This window comes from Ruditapes philippinarum, unplaced genomic scaffold, assembly GCF_026571515.1.
Source record: "Ruditapes philippinarum isolate M1 unplaced genomic scaffold, ASM2657151v2 ctg12865_1_1_1_1, whole genome shotgun sequence".
NCBI classification, from domain to species: Eukaryota; Metazoa; Mollusca; class Bivalvia; order Venerida; family Veneridae; genus Ruditapes; species Ruditapes philippinarum.
The window spans coordinates 13,188-27,255 of record NW_026853751.1 but is presented as its reverse complement, the minus strand read 5'-3'; the positions used below and the strand labels follow the sequence as shown (position 1 = coordinate 27,255).

The following is a 14,068-nucleotide window of genomic DNA, read 5'->3' as shown; positions in this document are numbered from 1 at the left end:
AAGGAAGGATTCAAACTCGTAGCATTAAGGGGCAAGTGTTTCTTGTTTCTGTTTTATAACTTGCGTTAGACCAAGAACATGGAGAAATAGCCCAAACTCCAACCAAGGTCCCTCACCCTAAAAATGTTATAATGAATATTCTCTAAAAAATTTACCTGTACTTTAAGTTCTGGATCAAATTCTCTTTATTCTCTATTATTTTCTCTTTTCATAATCTCCAACCACAGGTGGATTATCGTTAATGTGCATTTGTCAAATATACGTTCAGAGACACCGTTGAAAACTTCCCATTTAGACTTCCTTTACTGTCCCTTGCTAAAAGTGGAGAAAAATCATTTTCAGTCATTTTTCAATTCAACAGCTTAATCAAACTGTCACCCTTTCTGTGGAATTTGACTAACTATTAGGTCATACTTTTGTTAAAGACACAATTTAAGAAGTAAGAAACAATTTTCTATGTGTACTTAATACATTTTTATTTACAATTACATAGATGCTTCGTGATTTTTATCAATATCTTCAAATATCAAATTAAAGCATAATATATTTTTAAGCCACCTGAACATGCTTAATGTCTGAAATATAAGATAAGAACAATTATTCTTATTTATAGCGTTGGTGACTAACATCTCAAATTGAAAGAGAAACCTCAGGATATATAACATAAGCCAACTGCACACAAACTCTCATGTAAATATGTTGTTCCTAACTGAAGTTAAATAAACCAGTATAGCAAAAGTGACCTAGACCTTGATACAAGATGGCTTAATTGCTTAATTACCAGCCGGCTTCACATAAGCTATTTGATATTTTTATACAAAATTGAATCTATATTAAAAAACAATTCTGATTTTTTTTTTAATTCTATGCTATTCAACCTCATGCAGTGCCTCTGTTTAATTACCATTTCATACAGAAGTGTCTGACATTTGACCTTCATGGGTGACCTGGGCATGGAGCCAGCATAGTGGCAGCATGGGTTCTGCACATCACCATTTTGTGGTGAACATTTGAGACATTAAGTTTCAAGAAAATTCTTCAAGGAGTTTAGATATTACAGAGCAGATACAAAATTGCCTGAAATTTGACTTTCACGGATGACCTTTACCTTGAACCAGACTGGCAGCAGCATGGGTTCTGCATAATGCTTTGTTGAGGTGAACATTCGAGTAAAGTTTAAAGAAATTTCTTCTGGAGATATACTAACAGAAACATTACTACTTTGTACTACTAATACAGTGACAAAAGGTACCATAAAAAGGTAAGCTACCCACCTCTTATGGTTAATCTATAAATAGTAGGGGCAGTGTCATAGTCTAAGCATGGCCTCACACCATATGTATCGCAGGAAGCAACCTCGACTAAACCTGTTTCTGAGTTAATTGTGAATCTGAAACATACAAATATTTATTACATGCTTTGCAGTGGGAAGTGAAATCATATTTGATAATTTTCACAGTTAAATTATATTAGATAGTTTTCACTATATTTGAATACAGATGAAATTATTTCTTACTTAACTGGAATTATCAACAGGAATAAAGTCTGCCATATGTAAATTTTGCTTTATTTAGGAGAAGCAAGTAAATAACCGCATACATTGTATTAGAAATGTAACAAATTGGAAAATTTTACAGAACTAAATTTCAACATTGGTACGGTGACATCATGATGTGATGACATCATGAAAAAGAACGCATGCAATATGTGTCATACCAAGTAAAAATGACTTAAAATCACTAAAAAAGCATGAAATAATTAGAAAATTTGTTTGTTTTGCAAGTAACATTGAAATATATTTCACTTATGAACACCAGCTATTATATTTTCACTCATGCCTACGCCACTGGTGAAAATATTGTATCTGGTGTTGCACATTATTTCAGGTACAGTGAAACTATGTGTCTTTGAGCAGTATTTCACGTACACTGAAACCATGTGTTTATGCCTTTTATTTTAGGTACAGGGAAACCATGTGTTTTTTGCACATTATTTCAGGTAGAGTAAAACTATGTGTCTTTGAGCATTATTTCAGGTACATTGAAACTAGGTGTCTTTGCACATTATTTCAGGTACAGTGAAACCATGAGTCTTTGCACATTATATGAGATACAGTGAAAATAGGTGTCTCTAAGCATTATTTCAGGTGCAGTGGAACCATGTGTCTTTGTGCATTATTTCAGGCACAGTGAAACCATGTGTCTTTGTGCATTATTTCAGGCACAGTGGAACCATGTGTCTTTGTGCATTATTTCAGATACATTGCAGATTCAGACTGTCTGTGAAACAGGCTAGTCTGGCTTTATACTGATTTCAAAGGCTAATTACTTTCTGTTCCAGCAAGTAAAGGTTTAAAAACACCAGTGTCCTATAGAATATATCGTTTACTTACAGATCTAAGTAGGATCCATAGAGTTCATATCTTATTCCATCTGTACCAAACTCTCCACTATCAATATCAGTTGCCTGTAAAGGAAGTTTTTCAATGATAACATACTTTTGGTAAACTTTTATGACATAAAAAAGCATTAACTTTGCAGGGTGAACATCTACGTTGGTTAGAACTTGCATAAAAAATTAACTTCCAACAAAAAATATTTCTACACAAGTTCTAACTTAAACATAAAATGTCATGTGCATTAAAAGAATTAAATTCTCTGAATAAAATGAATCTGACATCCACCTTTCAGAGCAGTCACTTTCTATGAGCAGCCACTTCCTTTCCTTTTCACTTTTGTTTTTATTTTTTATTACAGAGTTGTTGGACACAATAATTTCATTAACTTTTGACCTAGAAGCATTTACGTGCGATTTATTTAAACTTACTAAAATTACACCAAATATCAGAAAATTTATTTGCGCATTTTACCTGGAATTTCTGTTTGAAATATATATCAATTTTTCTTAACAATCCTTGACCTGGAAACATTTAGATTACATCAATAAATTTTACCTGAATTCTCTTCACAGCTGTGCCGACAGGAGAAAATCTTCTGGAATGGTGGCCATTGTAAGCTACTGTGTGGGAAGGTAGGTCTATTGTGCAATTCACATTCGAGAATAAGTTGACAAGAATATCTGCCACTTGATGAGTTTGGAATTGTCATCTATATCATATCGTTCTCAACTGGAATGGAAAATTTTACCTTACCATCAAAAAAGACAAAAAAAAGAAATGTCAGCAAGTTGGACTTATAAGACGCCTCTTGCAAGCCGCGTCTAGTAGATATGCATTTGTCCATACAGCAATGGGGAAAATTTTAGACTTGTTCATTTCTTAGCCATGCTGAATTAATATGGAACAATCCACTGATGGGCAGGCTGATTTGCACTGTTAGTTAATCAGGCAGTAAAAATTGTGAAATCATCCCTAGAAATGAATGGTTTTGTCCAGATTGAATTCTGAACAAGTCTTATTCATATATTAAATGTGGTAAGGATTAAAGAGAAAATTGTAAACTTACAGTCAGTCGATATAGCTTCGGTCCTCTGTCATAATCAATCAAGTCGGAAGTCTTCACTTGAATATGAGGTGCTGTTGGTATGCCGCCGACCTCAAACTCTTCACTGTTCTCAAGAAACACACTAGTGAATGCGTTGTACAATTCCTGTTGTAATAAGAAGCAGATATAAAAACTTTAAATAAAGTAAGAAAGGGTTCAGAATTAACAAATAAAACTTTAATAATTTTAAAGTTGAATTCTATGAAATGCATTTTTACATAATAGACTACAGTTGATCATAACAAAAAAAAAATGTAACCAGTAAAAAGATAAGAGATATTTATTAACATTGTTTTTACCTAATAAAGAATTTGTAACAGAGTTTCGAACAATTCACCCTTTAGGGAAATTATAATAGTATTATTTCAAAGAAATATTTATGCAGGAGATATATATCTTTTTAAACTTTAAAGAAATGTAAAGTTTGCCTTTTCTTCAATGTATCCCATATTGAAAATTGTATTCCATATGAGGTTTTATCAAACTTATAAAAAATATGCAAGTTTAAAATAAGGTAAAGTAAAATTTACCGTATCTCCATCAAAAGGTATTATCGGGGGATCATTCAGGATAAATCCAGTAGGCGCAGTCTCTAATAAATTATAAACATAAAGCCCTCTGTCTAATATTGGTCGGTTGTCATTCACATCCTTGATTGAAACCGGAACAGTACCGATAGTTGTGCACTCAGAATCATTCCCAATTTTAAATGGATTTTCACTTATTATTTCACATGCCTATCAAGAGAATTAAATAATTAAATATAATGTAAGAAACACTTTAATGTGAATTTATATATGTTCTGTTTTACATCTTGCTGTTCACATTGATCAAAATCGTCTTTCAGTTACGCAAGGTGTAGTGGTTTTATTATATTGCCACTGTTACCAGTCAAGTATCTAAGATACAGGGCATTGTAGTTTTCTACAAGAACATTATTAAATGTATTCATATAAATAAGTCTATATAAACTAAGTCACCACCAAGATGAATTCTAACCTATCTCTGATTTGTCTATGTTCTAGGTATTGTAGCTTAGGAGACTTTCAATATACATATAAATTTATAGTTGTTTACTATTCAAATATATGAACACTAGAGGGTAAACCTTCACTCTGCACATGATCTCATTATTGTTCAAGAAGTTTTGATTTTCTTACCCTTGTTTCGAAAGATACAGATTCTCATGGGTATCTAAAAAGCACTCAGATGCCCAACAGATGCATTATTTCAGGTAAAAACAGACACAATATCTCTTACTGTAACAGGCTGCCCAGATATTGTGTAATTTCTGACACTTAAACATACATCTAGTCTAAAACCAAATCCAATGTCAAGGTGTACAAAGACTTAGACAATTTCATTGTCCTCTAAAATATTATCTTTATAAGAAAATATAGGCACAAAATAAACACTGAAAAGTTTCATGCAAATCAAGGCAAATTAAAAAAGAAAGAAAGGTAATTCGAAAACATTTAGACAGTATTATAAAATTCCTTTACTGGTACCTACCTTCACCCTAATTAGCCACAAATCTCGCAAAATCTTTGGATCGTATGAGCGAAAGTAAGTTGTATCTTCCAAATCCAGATTAACTTTATTTGTTATGATGCCAGTTCTGTTATTTATTTCCCATACATTCTGTATAGGTATACCTTGGTAATCACCTAAAATTCATAATAATGAGAGAGTTAAAAGATTTACAATAACACATTTACTTAAATTTGAGCCTTGCCAACAAAACAAACAAAATGCGTTTGCGGCCAGCATGGATCCAGACCAGCCTGCACATGTTTTGTTTATGTATTTTATTGTTGGCAAATTTCATTTTCCACTTTCTTTTGATTTGACATTTACCTGAAACAATTTAACTAAAAATAACATATTTGAGCCGTGTCACGACAAAACCAACAAAATGCGTTTAAGTGCGGCCAGCATGGATCCAGACCAGCCTGCGCATAAATGAGGTGCATAATCATCCCCGATGTCAAATGTTAGGTGAAAATCACTAACAGCTATAATATTCGATTGGTGAAATCTTAGCAAATGCTTACTTGGTATGATTTCATAGAATATAGCCCTTTTTCCAGTGTCCTGGTCTTCAGCTTGAATCTCTATTTCCTGAGTATACTGTCAATAAAAAAAGGAAATGCTGCAAGTATCTTCGTGAATTAAAAAGTTCTTACTAAAAGAATGTTTAAAGATAGCAACAAGAACAGATTATAATCTTATGCTTATGCTATTTGATAACTACTGCTTTTAGCATGGAACCACTTCTTTATACATATAAAGGTGAACTTAATAGCTTCATTATTTTTTGAGGCAAATAAATTTACCTGAAACATGCACTTTTTGTTAAAATGGGTCAAAGATGCTTAAAGGCACATTATGCCTCAGAAACAGGGTCTTTCAAATAGAATTTTCTATTTGAAAGACCCTGTCAGGAAGGAATATTTTTTCTTCCTATCATTAGTTTAAGTACATGTAAATAATGGTTTAACAGCGCATATCACCTTCAAATATTAGCTGATAGTAGAATGATTTGTCACAAAAGTAGCAATATGTAATTTGACTTTCATACAAAATATCAAAGGAGTTTAAGTGTACCATTATTGCCAAAAGAAAACAGAAGCAAACAATGGTTCTGATACCTGATCAATGAGAAACTTTTTGGAAACTATTACAAGAAACCAAAAAGTATAAAGCTTTTGAGAAATGAAAAAAACAAAAAAAAAACTAATGGGCCTTTAAAATTAAAGTATACTTGAAAAAAAATATTTGGAATACCTAAATAATAGAGGTGCATCGATAGTATACAAATAAGTCATGGAACTTTGCCTGTTACAATTGACTTATCATGGTTACATTGTTTCAACTTGAGACACTTTAGGAAACTTACCAAAAACTGTTGTTTTTTATTCTTGTAATACAGAGATCTGATCAATATTTGAGCCGTGTCACGACAAAACCAACATAATGGGTTTGCAACCAACATGGATCCAGACCAGCCTGCGCATCCGCGCAGTCTGATCAGGATCCATGCTGTTCGCTTACAAACCCTATAACAAGAAAAGAAACTGATAGCGAACAGCATGGATCCTGATCAGACTGCGCAGATGCGCAGGTTGGTCTGGATCCATGCTGGTCGCGAACTCATTATGTTGGTTTTGTCATGACGCGGCTCATTTATATACAGCCCACTCTTTACAATTTCCCCTTGGTGGCCTTTGTTGACAAGTTTAACTGTACTTGACTAATAGGAATAAGAGAGAATAAAGAGATCTGATATTTATATACTACTCTTTGGTATCGTCATAAATTTCTTATGTGCCACATGACTTTAACATCATGACCATCACATGGTTTGAAAGCTTACCATTGTATCACCAAGTGACAACGCTGGTTGATCTAGAATGGTGATCCTGTTTGGCAGCACAGTCCAAATGGGACCCAAATCTTGTTCATCTATAACATTGACAGTAACATCATATCGTTGATTAAAGTAGCCATCCTGAAAAAAAGCCACAATATATTATATCTGACAAATTAACAATCGTGAGTGCATTTGTTTATCTGTGTTACATTCATGTAAAGCTTTGACGCAAGGATTGATATGACAATGTTGGAATGGGTGTACAAATTAAACCATTAATCTCTTACATTGTGAATGGTTGAAAACCGATGATGATGATGATGATGATAACGATGATGATGATAATGATGATGATGATGAATCAGTATACTCTATTCATTATTAAAATAAATTTGATATACCACACAAGCACATTATCATAGCACAGTATACTTTTACGTATTAAAATAAAGAATATATTTTAATAATAACTTGATCCTCCATTCAGCAGCCACCTGGCTGGTTAAGACAGGTTTGACTGGAATGGAATGACAAAAAAACACACACAAATATTGTACTAATTTCAAGCATAATCTAAAAGTGAATGAAATAATGTTTTTGCATCGTTAAAAAAAGTGATTATCATTTAAAAGCTTGTATATGTATACTGAAACCAACAGCTTCAAGAATGGGTCATTCCAGGCAAGTTTCATCATTATAGGGTGATTAGTTTCATACATAAGTATTCAAATATTACAAATTACAAATCATAACAATATTTTTTGACTGCTTGTAAAAGTATTCAAGTTGGCAAAATGCCAAACATTTAATTACAATTAATCCATGTCAACTAACTTAGAAAATGTGTACAGTACGCTCACCGCGGGTTTTGCTTTTTCCGCGATACCACCGCGGACGATTTTTTTTTATCGCGGACAAACGCGGGGGTTCGTCCGCGATGAGAAGCCTTATTACCCCGCGATCCCCGGTGTTCAGTTGTTTCCACCGCGAACAAAATTCTGACGACCGTTCTCTTTCATCGATAAAATCAGTCACCCGTTTCCCGCGGGGGAACGCCATGGTCAGTTGGTCAGTATAAATTATCCTCCAAAAATAATAGACGTTTTATTATTTTTTAACGTCATCTTTTTTACACAATGACTTGAAAATTGATCACAATCGTCTCCTTAAATGTTATTATACGTTAAAATTATTTGAACGGAATTTGAAATAAAAATAATTACAACTGTACCTGTTTTTGTTGTTGTTTTTAATATTTTTGTTATAAAACGTCCACAAAACTATTCGTCCACATACCAATATTTTTACAACTGAAATCATCATTTATCACTGTCATCTTTACTTTTTCATTCCTTGTGGTTCTCAAAGTATTATTGCTGTTGAACTATATGGGAGCCATAAATATGATACTTAGTAAAAAAAGGGCATTTGTGCTGATATCTCAATGATGACTGACGCTACAGTACATGTCCTGTAAGAGGTCGATGAGTGTGAATACAAGACAAGACATAAATAAAATACATGTACATATATTAGAAATAAAAGAAAAAGATATTTAAACATCTATAAGATTTTATTTGAAATGCAATTATTTCTTTAAAAACGGTAGACTTGTTTGTTTGTGTTTTTTTACAGTAAAAACCCGTCGAAAATGGACATGAGAAAATGCATGACACTTGCCAAAAACGTTTTATGTATACTGTACATACCGTATATATGTTTGACACAAATTCAAAAGGTTCTCTTTGCCATCATGTCAGATATTGTCGGATATTGTATATTGTCAGATATTGTATATTGTCATATTTTTCTATATTGTCAGATATTGTATGTGTGAAAAAGGGGCCATGTCGCCGCTACTTAATATGTATTTAAACAGTAGTATTATATACATAAATGTTTCATAATTCGTTTGTGCCTACACAAAGAGAGTTCTTTAAATGCTTTTAAAAGTTTAATTTGCGTCTTTAAAATTTAGTTAGATATTAAACGAGTTTTCTATTAGTTTCTATGAGTTTAAGACTTTTATTCTTTTAATAACGTGTAAATGTTTACAATTAAGTGAGTTACATCGCTCCTTTATATTAAATTAATTGGGAGTTTTACATCGCTCTTTATATAAATAAAGTTTAAAAAAGGTCGTTATAATGTGACTTAAAAAATGGTTTAAAAAGTGACACAATTTTGATAAACTTGAAATTGTACGGCTTGTACACAAGTGGGTTTAGAAAAATTTAATCAAATTCAGAGGAATTTAGAGTCTAAAAGGAGTTTCCCTTTATTCCAGACAAAAACTATTGACTATTGGATTCGCCAGTATCTGAATGTACATGCATACTGTTCGTAATAAAATAACAAAAAGTATAACGTCAAGTTTAACAAAATTCTGCAAAAAAAAACTATAAAAAAAAATAAAAAAGAACAAACAAACAAACTACTAAAACAAAAATGAAAATAAACTTCAACAGTTGATACAAACTTCAAAACATATACATTACGCTCACACCTGTAATTAGATAAATCAAGAATATCATTTAATTAGGAAATAGATATCAATTCTTAGTGCATTGTTGTAGAATATTGCACAGTTTGAGTTCAAATGCGTAGTAATATAATCACGAAGGCCGATAGGCCTGAGTGATTAATTACAAAGCATTTGAACGAAAAACGTGCATTATTATACAATAATGGACGAATAATTAATATCTTTTTCCATTCTAACACGTCAAGAAAAAATATAATTATCATTATAAAGTTGGACTTTATGTTTGGTGATTAAATTTGTTTTCACCTCAGAGTTGCCAATAGAAACGTTCTTTAAAGGCTGTTCCAGTGGGTTGAAAAAAAAAACGGTCGTTAAATCTACCCTGTGTAGAAACATTTTGAGAATAACGAATTTTGAAAACGTTTATAAATTGTGTTTGTTTATTTTATTTCACTCTATAATTTTTCAAGCGAAATACAAATTATTAAAAGTGAAATAAATATAAAACTTTAACTCGTTTGCGACATAAAAATAGCGTTCTCGATTTGATTGTTTTGCACGTGCTGTTTAGGCGCTACATTGTGACGTCACGTAAACAACACTTTAAACGTCAGTACACCGTTAACGACTGATTTAAAGATATTGGTATTCGGATTAATTTTCTTAGTTAAACTATTTTCTTTCATTCTAGATAGTTTTCACAACAAAATTCGACAAAAAAATTGTTTTTATTTATCAGATTTTTCAAACAAAATGGCGCCCTCAATGTGAAAATACACAGGGAGATAATAAGAACGGAGAGTGCATTGTTGTAGAATAATGCACGCTTCGGGCCTTCTTTGTTTATATAGAAAAATTTCCGATAGTGTTAGAATGTATATTTTGGTGAAATAAACGCTTTCTTTTAATGTTCCAAATAAAATATAAGATTTTATGATCAACATGCAAATAAACAGAAACAGTAAAACGCATCTGACAATTGAAAGAGACGTCCTGGAATATTGCCTGAATAAATTGTTGAGGGTAACGTTTTCAAAGTTTTTAAATAAGAAACAAAAGCTTGGCATATAAATTTGTTGTAGTATCTTTTTCATAAATGTCATATGCCGAATTTTTCATTATTTTGACTTTAAGTTTCTCACTACCATGAAGTTGCGACGACAATGATTTATCTTGATGTCGAATACATATTAATACATTACCCAACACAATAACAAGAAGAAGAACAAGAAATACACTGCATTTGTACATGTACTTTTTATTACAACAAAAAAGAAAACAACACAAACAAATTTTACATATAGTTATATGTACAGTTAATGTTACAGTACGTACATATACTGATGTTTAAATACAGTAACTAATTTTTAAAATTTTAAGGTTTCCAACCGCGTTGACCGGTGTTTGACCGCCGCGTTCCTCCGCAATTTACACTGCGTTCCGCGGGGGAAACGGTTTCAGCCGCCGATTTATGTCCGCGGTTGGTGAAAATTTTCTGTCCGCGGGGTCACGCGGACAATATCTGAGCAAATTTTCGTCCGCAGTAAACCTCATCCGCGGGGTCACGCGGGTTTTGAAAAAGTCGCGCTGAGCGTACTGTATTAATGAATATCCAATCTTTAAAACTGTTTGGCAAACTTTTTACAAGAAATTGTTTTACTTACATCAACTGTTATAACAACTTGAAATACACCGGCCACTTCATAATCCAGCGGTTTAAGGACATACAAATCACCATTAAACTTTTTTTCGTTTAATGCAGTAGCGTTCAGCCTAAACCTATCACTGCATGGCACTTCTTCCTGTGTAAATAAAAAAAACCCATAAAATTTAGTTTTAGCATTATTATTTAACTTAAGCTCGATTGTAAAACAAGTTCCAAAAACATACATTTTAAGCTTTCTAGTCGGCTTCTTGATTGTAACCTGATCTGGTGTCTTGTGAGGAAACATGACCGTGATCCATGTCGGACTTGAACTCACAACCATCGGTTGAGAGGTAAACAGGGTCATCACTTTTAAATTATAAATTAAAAACAACCCCCTTAAAAAAATTAAAAGTTTTGGGAACAGTCCTTTTTAAGGGTGAGGGATTTAAATTTAATAAAAAGGGCTTAAATTTAAAGCCACCCAAAAACAGTACTTTGGGTTGTCAAAAATTTCCCTCAAATGTGTTAGCCAGTTTGATACAAAGGGGGAAATTCCACTTTAATGTTTGCTTTTTAATTTGAGTACAAAGTTTTTTTTCTAAAAAAATTTTTCATTGCAAAATTAATTTCCTATTTTTGAATTTAGATTTAATTTGTAGTCTCTAAACCCCTTTTTTTCAAGTTTTTTTTTTTTCTGTCCATCACATTTTAAAAAGCAAATTTAAAATTTTCCCTTTACACTAAACAAATTTATTTTATGCGTTTCCCCAATTTTTTTGCAATTTTCATAACTAAAATTTTAAAACCCTTAAAAAGCCAAGATTTTCCTGGGTTTTCCCTCACATTTTAAAAAGAATTTTTAATGCTGCTAAAAGGATTCCTCCCAAAAATTTTTGGGGGACAATAAAAGGGGAGTAAAGGGGACAAAAATTTTCCATAAAAGGAATTTGTTTTTGGAGTAAAGGGAAAATTGATTGAGTAAAAGGACAATTGTTTGGAGTAAAGGCCAAATGGTTTGGGAATAAAGGGGAACTTTTTTGATTCCAGTAAAAGACATTGTTTGGGATTTATGGGGACTTTTGTTTGGGAGTAAAAGGGCCAAAAGGGATTAATCAAGTAAAATTTGATTGCAGTCAGGACATTTGAAGAGTAAAGGGACAAATTGGTGGCAAGGCCAATGGTTTTGGAAAAATAAAGGGACATTTGAATTGAAAGTAAAAGGGAAAATTTGTTTGGGATATTGGACTTTTGATTGGAAAAAGGACAAGGGATTAAATCAATAAAATTTGTTTGCAGTAAAGGGATTTTTGGGTTTTGGAAATAAAGGGGGACAATGGATTGAAATCAATACATTTGATTCCGAAAAAGGGAAACATTTGTTTGGGAAATAAAGGACAAGGGATTAAATCAAGGGACATTTATTGGATTACGGGAAAATTTATTGAAAGTCAATAATTTTTTGGGAATATAAAAACAATTATTTAAAGGGTCCTTTTCCCTTAAAATCATTTGATTTTCCCTTTGTTAAAAATTTAAAAATTTTAAAAAAAAAGGGACAAAAAAAACAATTATAAATCTTAAAATTAATACACATTGCTTATAGTACAAAAAAAGGACCTTCTCTTAAAATATTTTACACCTCCCGGGAACGTACGTTATCAAAAATAAATTCATTATATTTTTCTTTTATGCCAGGGTGCCACTGATTGGATCATCTAGGGGGGTTTTTCAAAAAATGTTCAACATTAAAAAACTGTTTAAAAAAAAAGAAAAAAAATTAAACTGCCCCTAAAATTTAACTTTTAACCCTCTATCAACTTTTTTTTTGGGCAATTAAACCCAACTTTTTAACTATTTTTTTCTTTTGAACTATGCATACCAAAGATTTTTACATTGCAAAAGCAAAAAAAAGATTTTTTTTTGGGCTTGGCAACAAAGAAAAAAATTGTTTGGAACAAAATTTAAAAAACTTTACTTGGCAACAAAGATATTACTTTGGGTTTGGGGAAAACAAAGATTTACATTGTTTGGCAACAAATTTTATAATTAAAATGAAACCAAAATAAAAGGCAGCAAAAACCCACATTAAAAATTTGAAAACATGCTTTCGTAAAATAAAAAGGGTTTTTTTTAAAAAACACCCCAAATAACTGCATTTTCTGACATTCTAAGGCATGGACATGTGTAATACAACATAAAATCTCATTGGACAGAAAAATGCAGTAGTACCAGAAATCTTATGTTCGGACAGGAATGACTGATTGAAAACCTTCTCTTACATCAAAATTTAGCACAGGTGAAAATGGATTATACATGCGTAGCATTTTATAGATGGCCAATTTTCAAACCCTACAGTTATAACCTTGGCAAACAGATATAAATACAGATACTGAAAATGCTGTGCCCATCTAAAGCTCTAAAATCCATGGCACAATGCAGGATTGGTAACTACTAAACATTACTAACCTCTCTGACGGTGTATGACACAGTGTCATTGCGAAACTTGGGTCTATTGTCATTGAAATCCAGCACTCTACATGTACTTGTTCTTTTTCTAAAACTGAAATAAATAAATGTAAATGTTTATTATAAAAGTATGGTTTAGTTATACTTACCTTTTTTTTAAAATAAAAAGCAAAAAAAGTCTTTAAAATTTCTTTATGACAATTAGCATCCCCAGTGCAAACACATATGTAAACTTAAACACCCCAAGGCGGGTTCGGGTTTCAATGTCGGTCTAAAAACCCTTTAGGCCCGGTTTTTCAGGGCACGGCTATATGTAAAAAAAACTTTGCTTTTTTTGGTATGGGTTTAAAAAAGGGAAAAACAAACACTCCCAAATGAATCAGAACATATGTAAAAAACCCCCACTGCCACATAGTTAACATATGTAAAAAAAACAGGGCCCATTTATAGTTTGCATAATATAAAACAAACTCGCCATGACTGGGCCCAATAAATTTTTAAATAAACACTGTTTGGTATGGGTATATAAGAACAAAGAACTTGAAAGGCCTTTTCCCCGAAATATATATGATTTTTCATTTTTTAGAAGGAAA

At 32.1% G+C, this 14,068-nt stretch overlaps 1 protein-coding gene and 1 long non-coding RNA gene across 2 annotated transcripts; both read right to left on the bottom strand.

Moving 5' to 3' along the window:
• Positions 1 to 215: 215 nt before the first annotated feature.
• Positions 216 to 3,007, bottom strand: LOC132737728 (uncharacterized). The gene is made up of 4 exons (XR_009626773.1): positions 2,954 to 3,007; positions 2,393 to 2,466; positions 1,275 to 1,390; positions 216 to 315 (listed from the first exon to the last, which is right to left on the bottom strand). It is a non-coding gene; the product is annotated as an uncharacterized LOC132737728 (long non-coding RNA).
• A 457-nt stretch (positions 3,008 to 3,464) lies between these two features.
• LOC132737727 (cadherin-related family member 2-like) lies at positions 3,465 to 12,615 on the bottom strand (the record flags this gene model as incomplete). The annotated part of the gene is given in 7 exon segments (XM_060725063.1): positions 3,465 to 3,608; positions 4,034 to 4,240; positions 5,016 to 5,170; positions 5,558 to 5,633; positions 6,880 to 7,014; positions 11,026 to 11,163; positions 12,602 to 12,615. Coding segments are annotated over 5 exon segments (585 nt in total), but the record flags the coding sequence as incomplete, so codon positions are not given.
• Between the last annotated feature and the right edge of the window lie 1,453 nt (positions 12,616 to 14,068).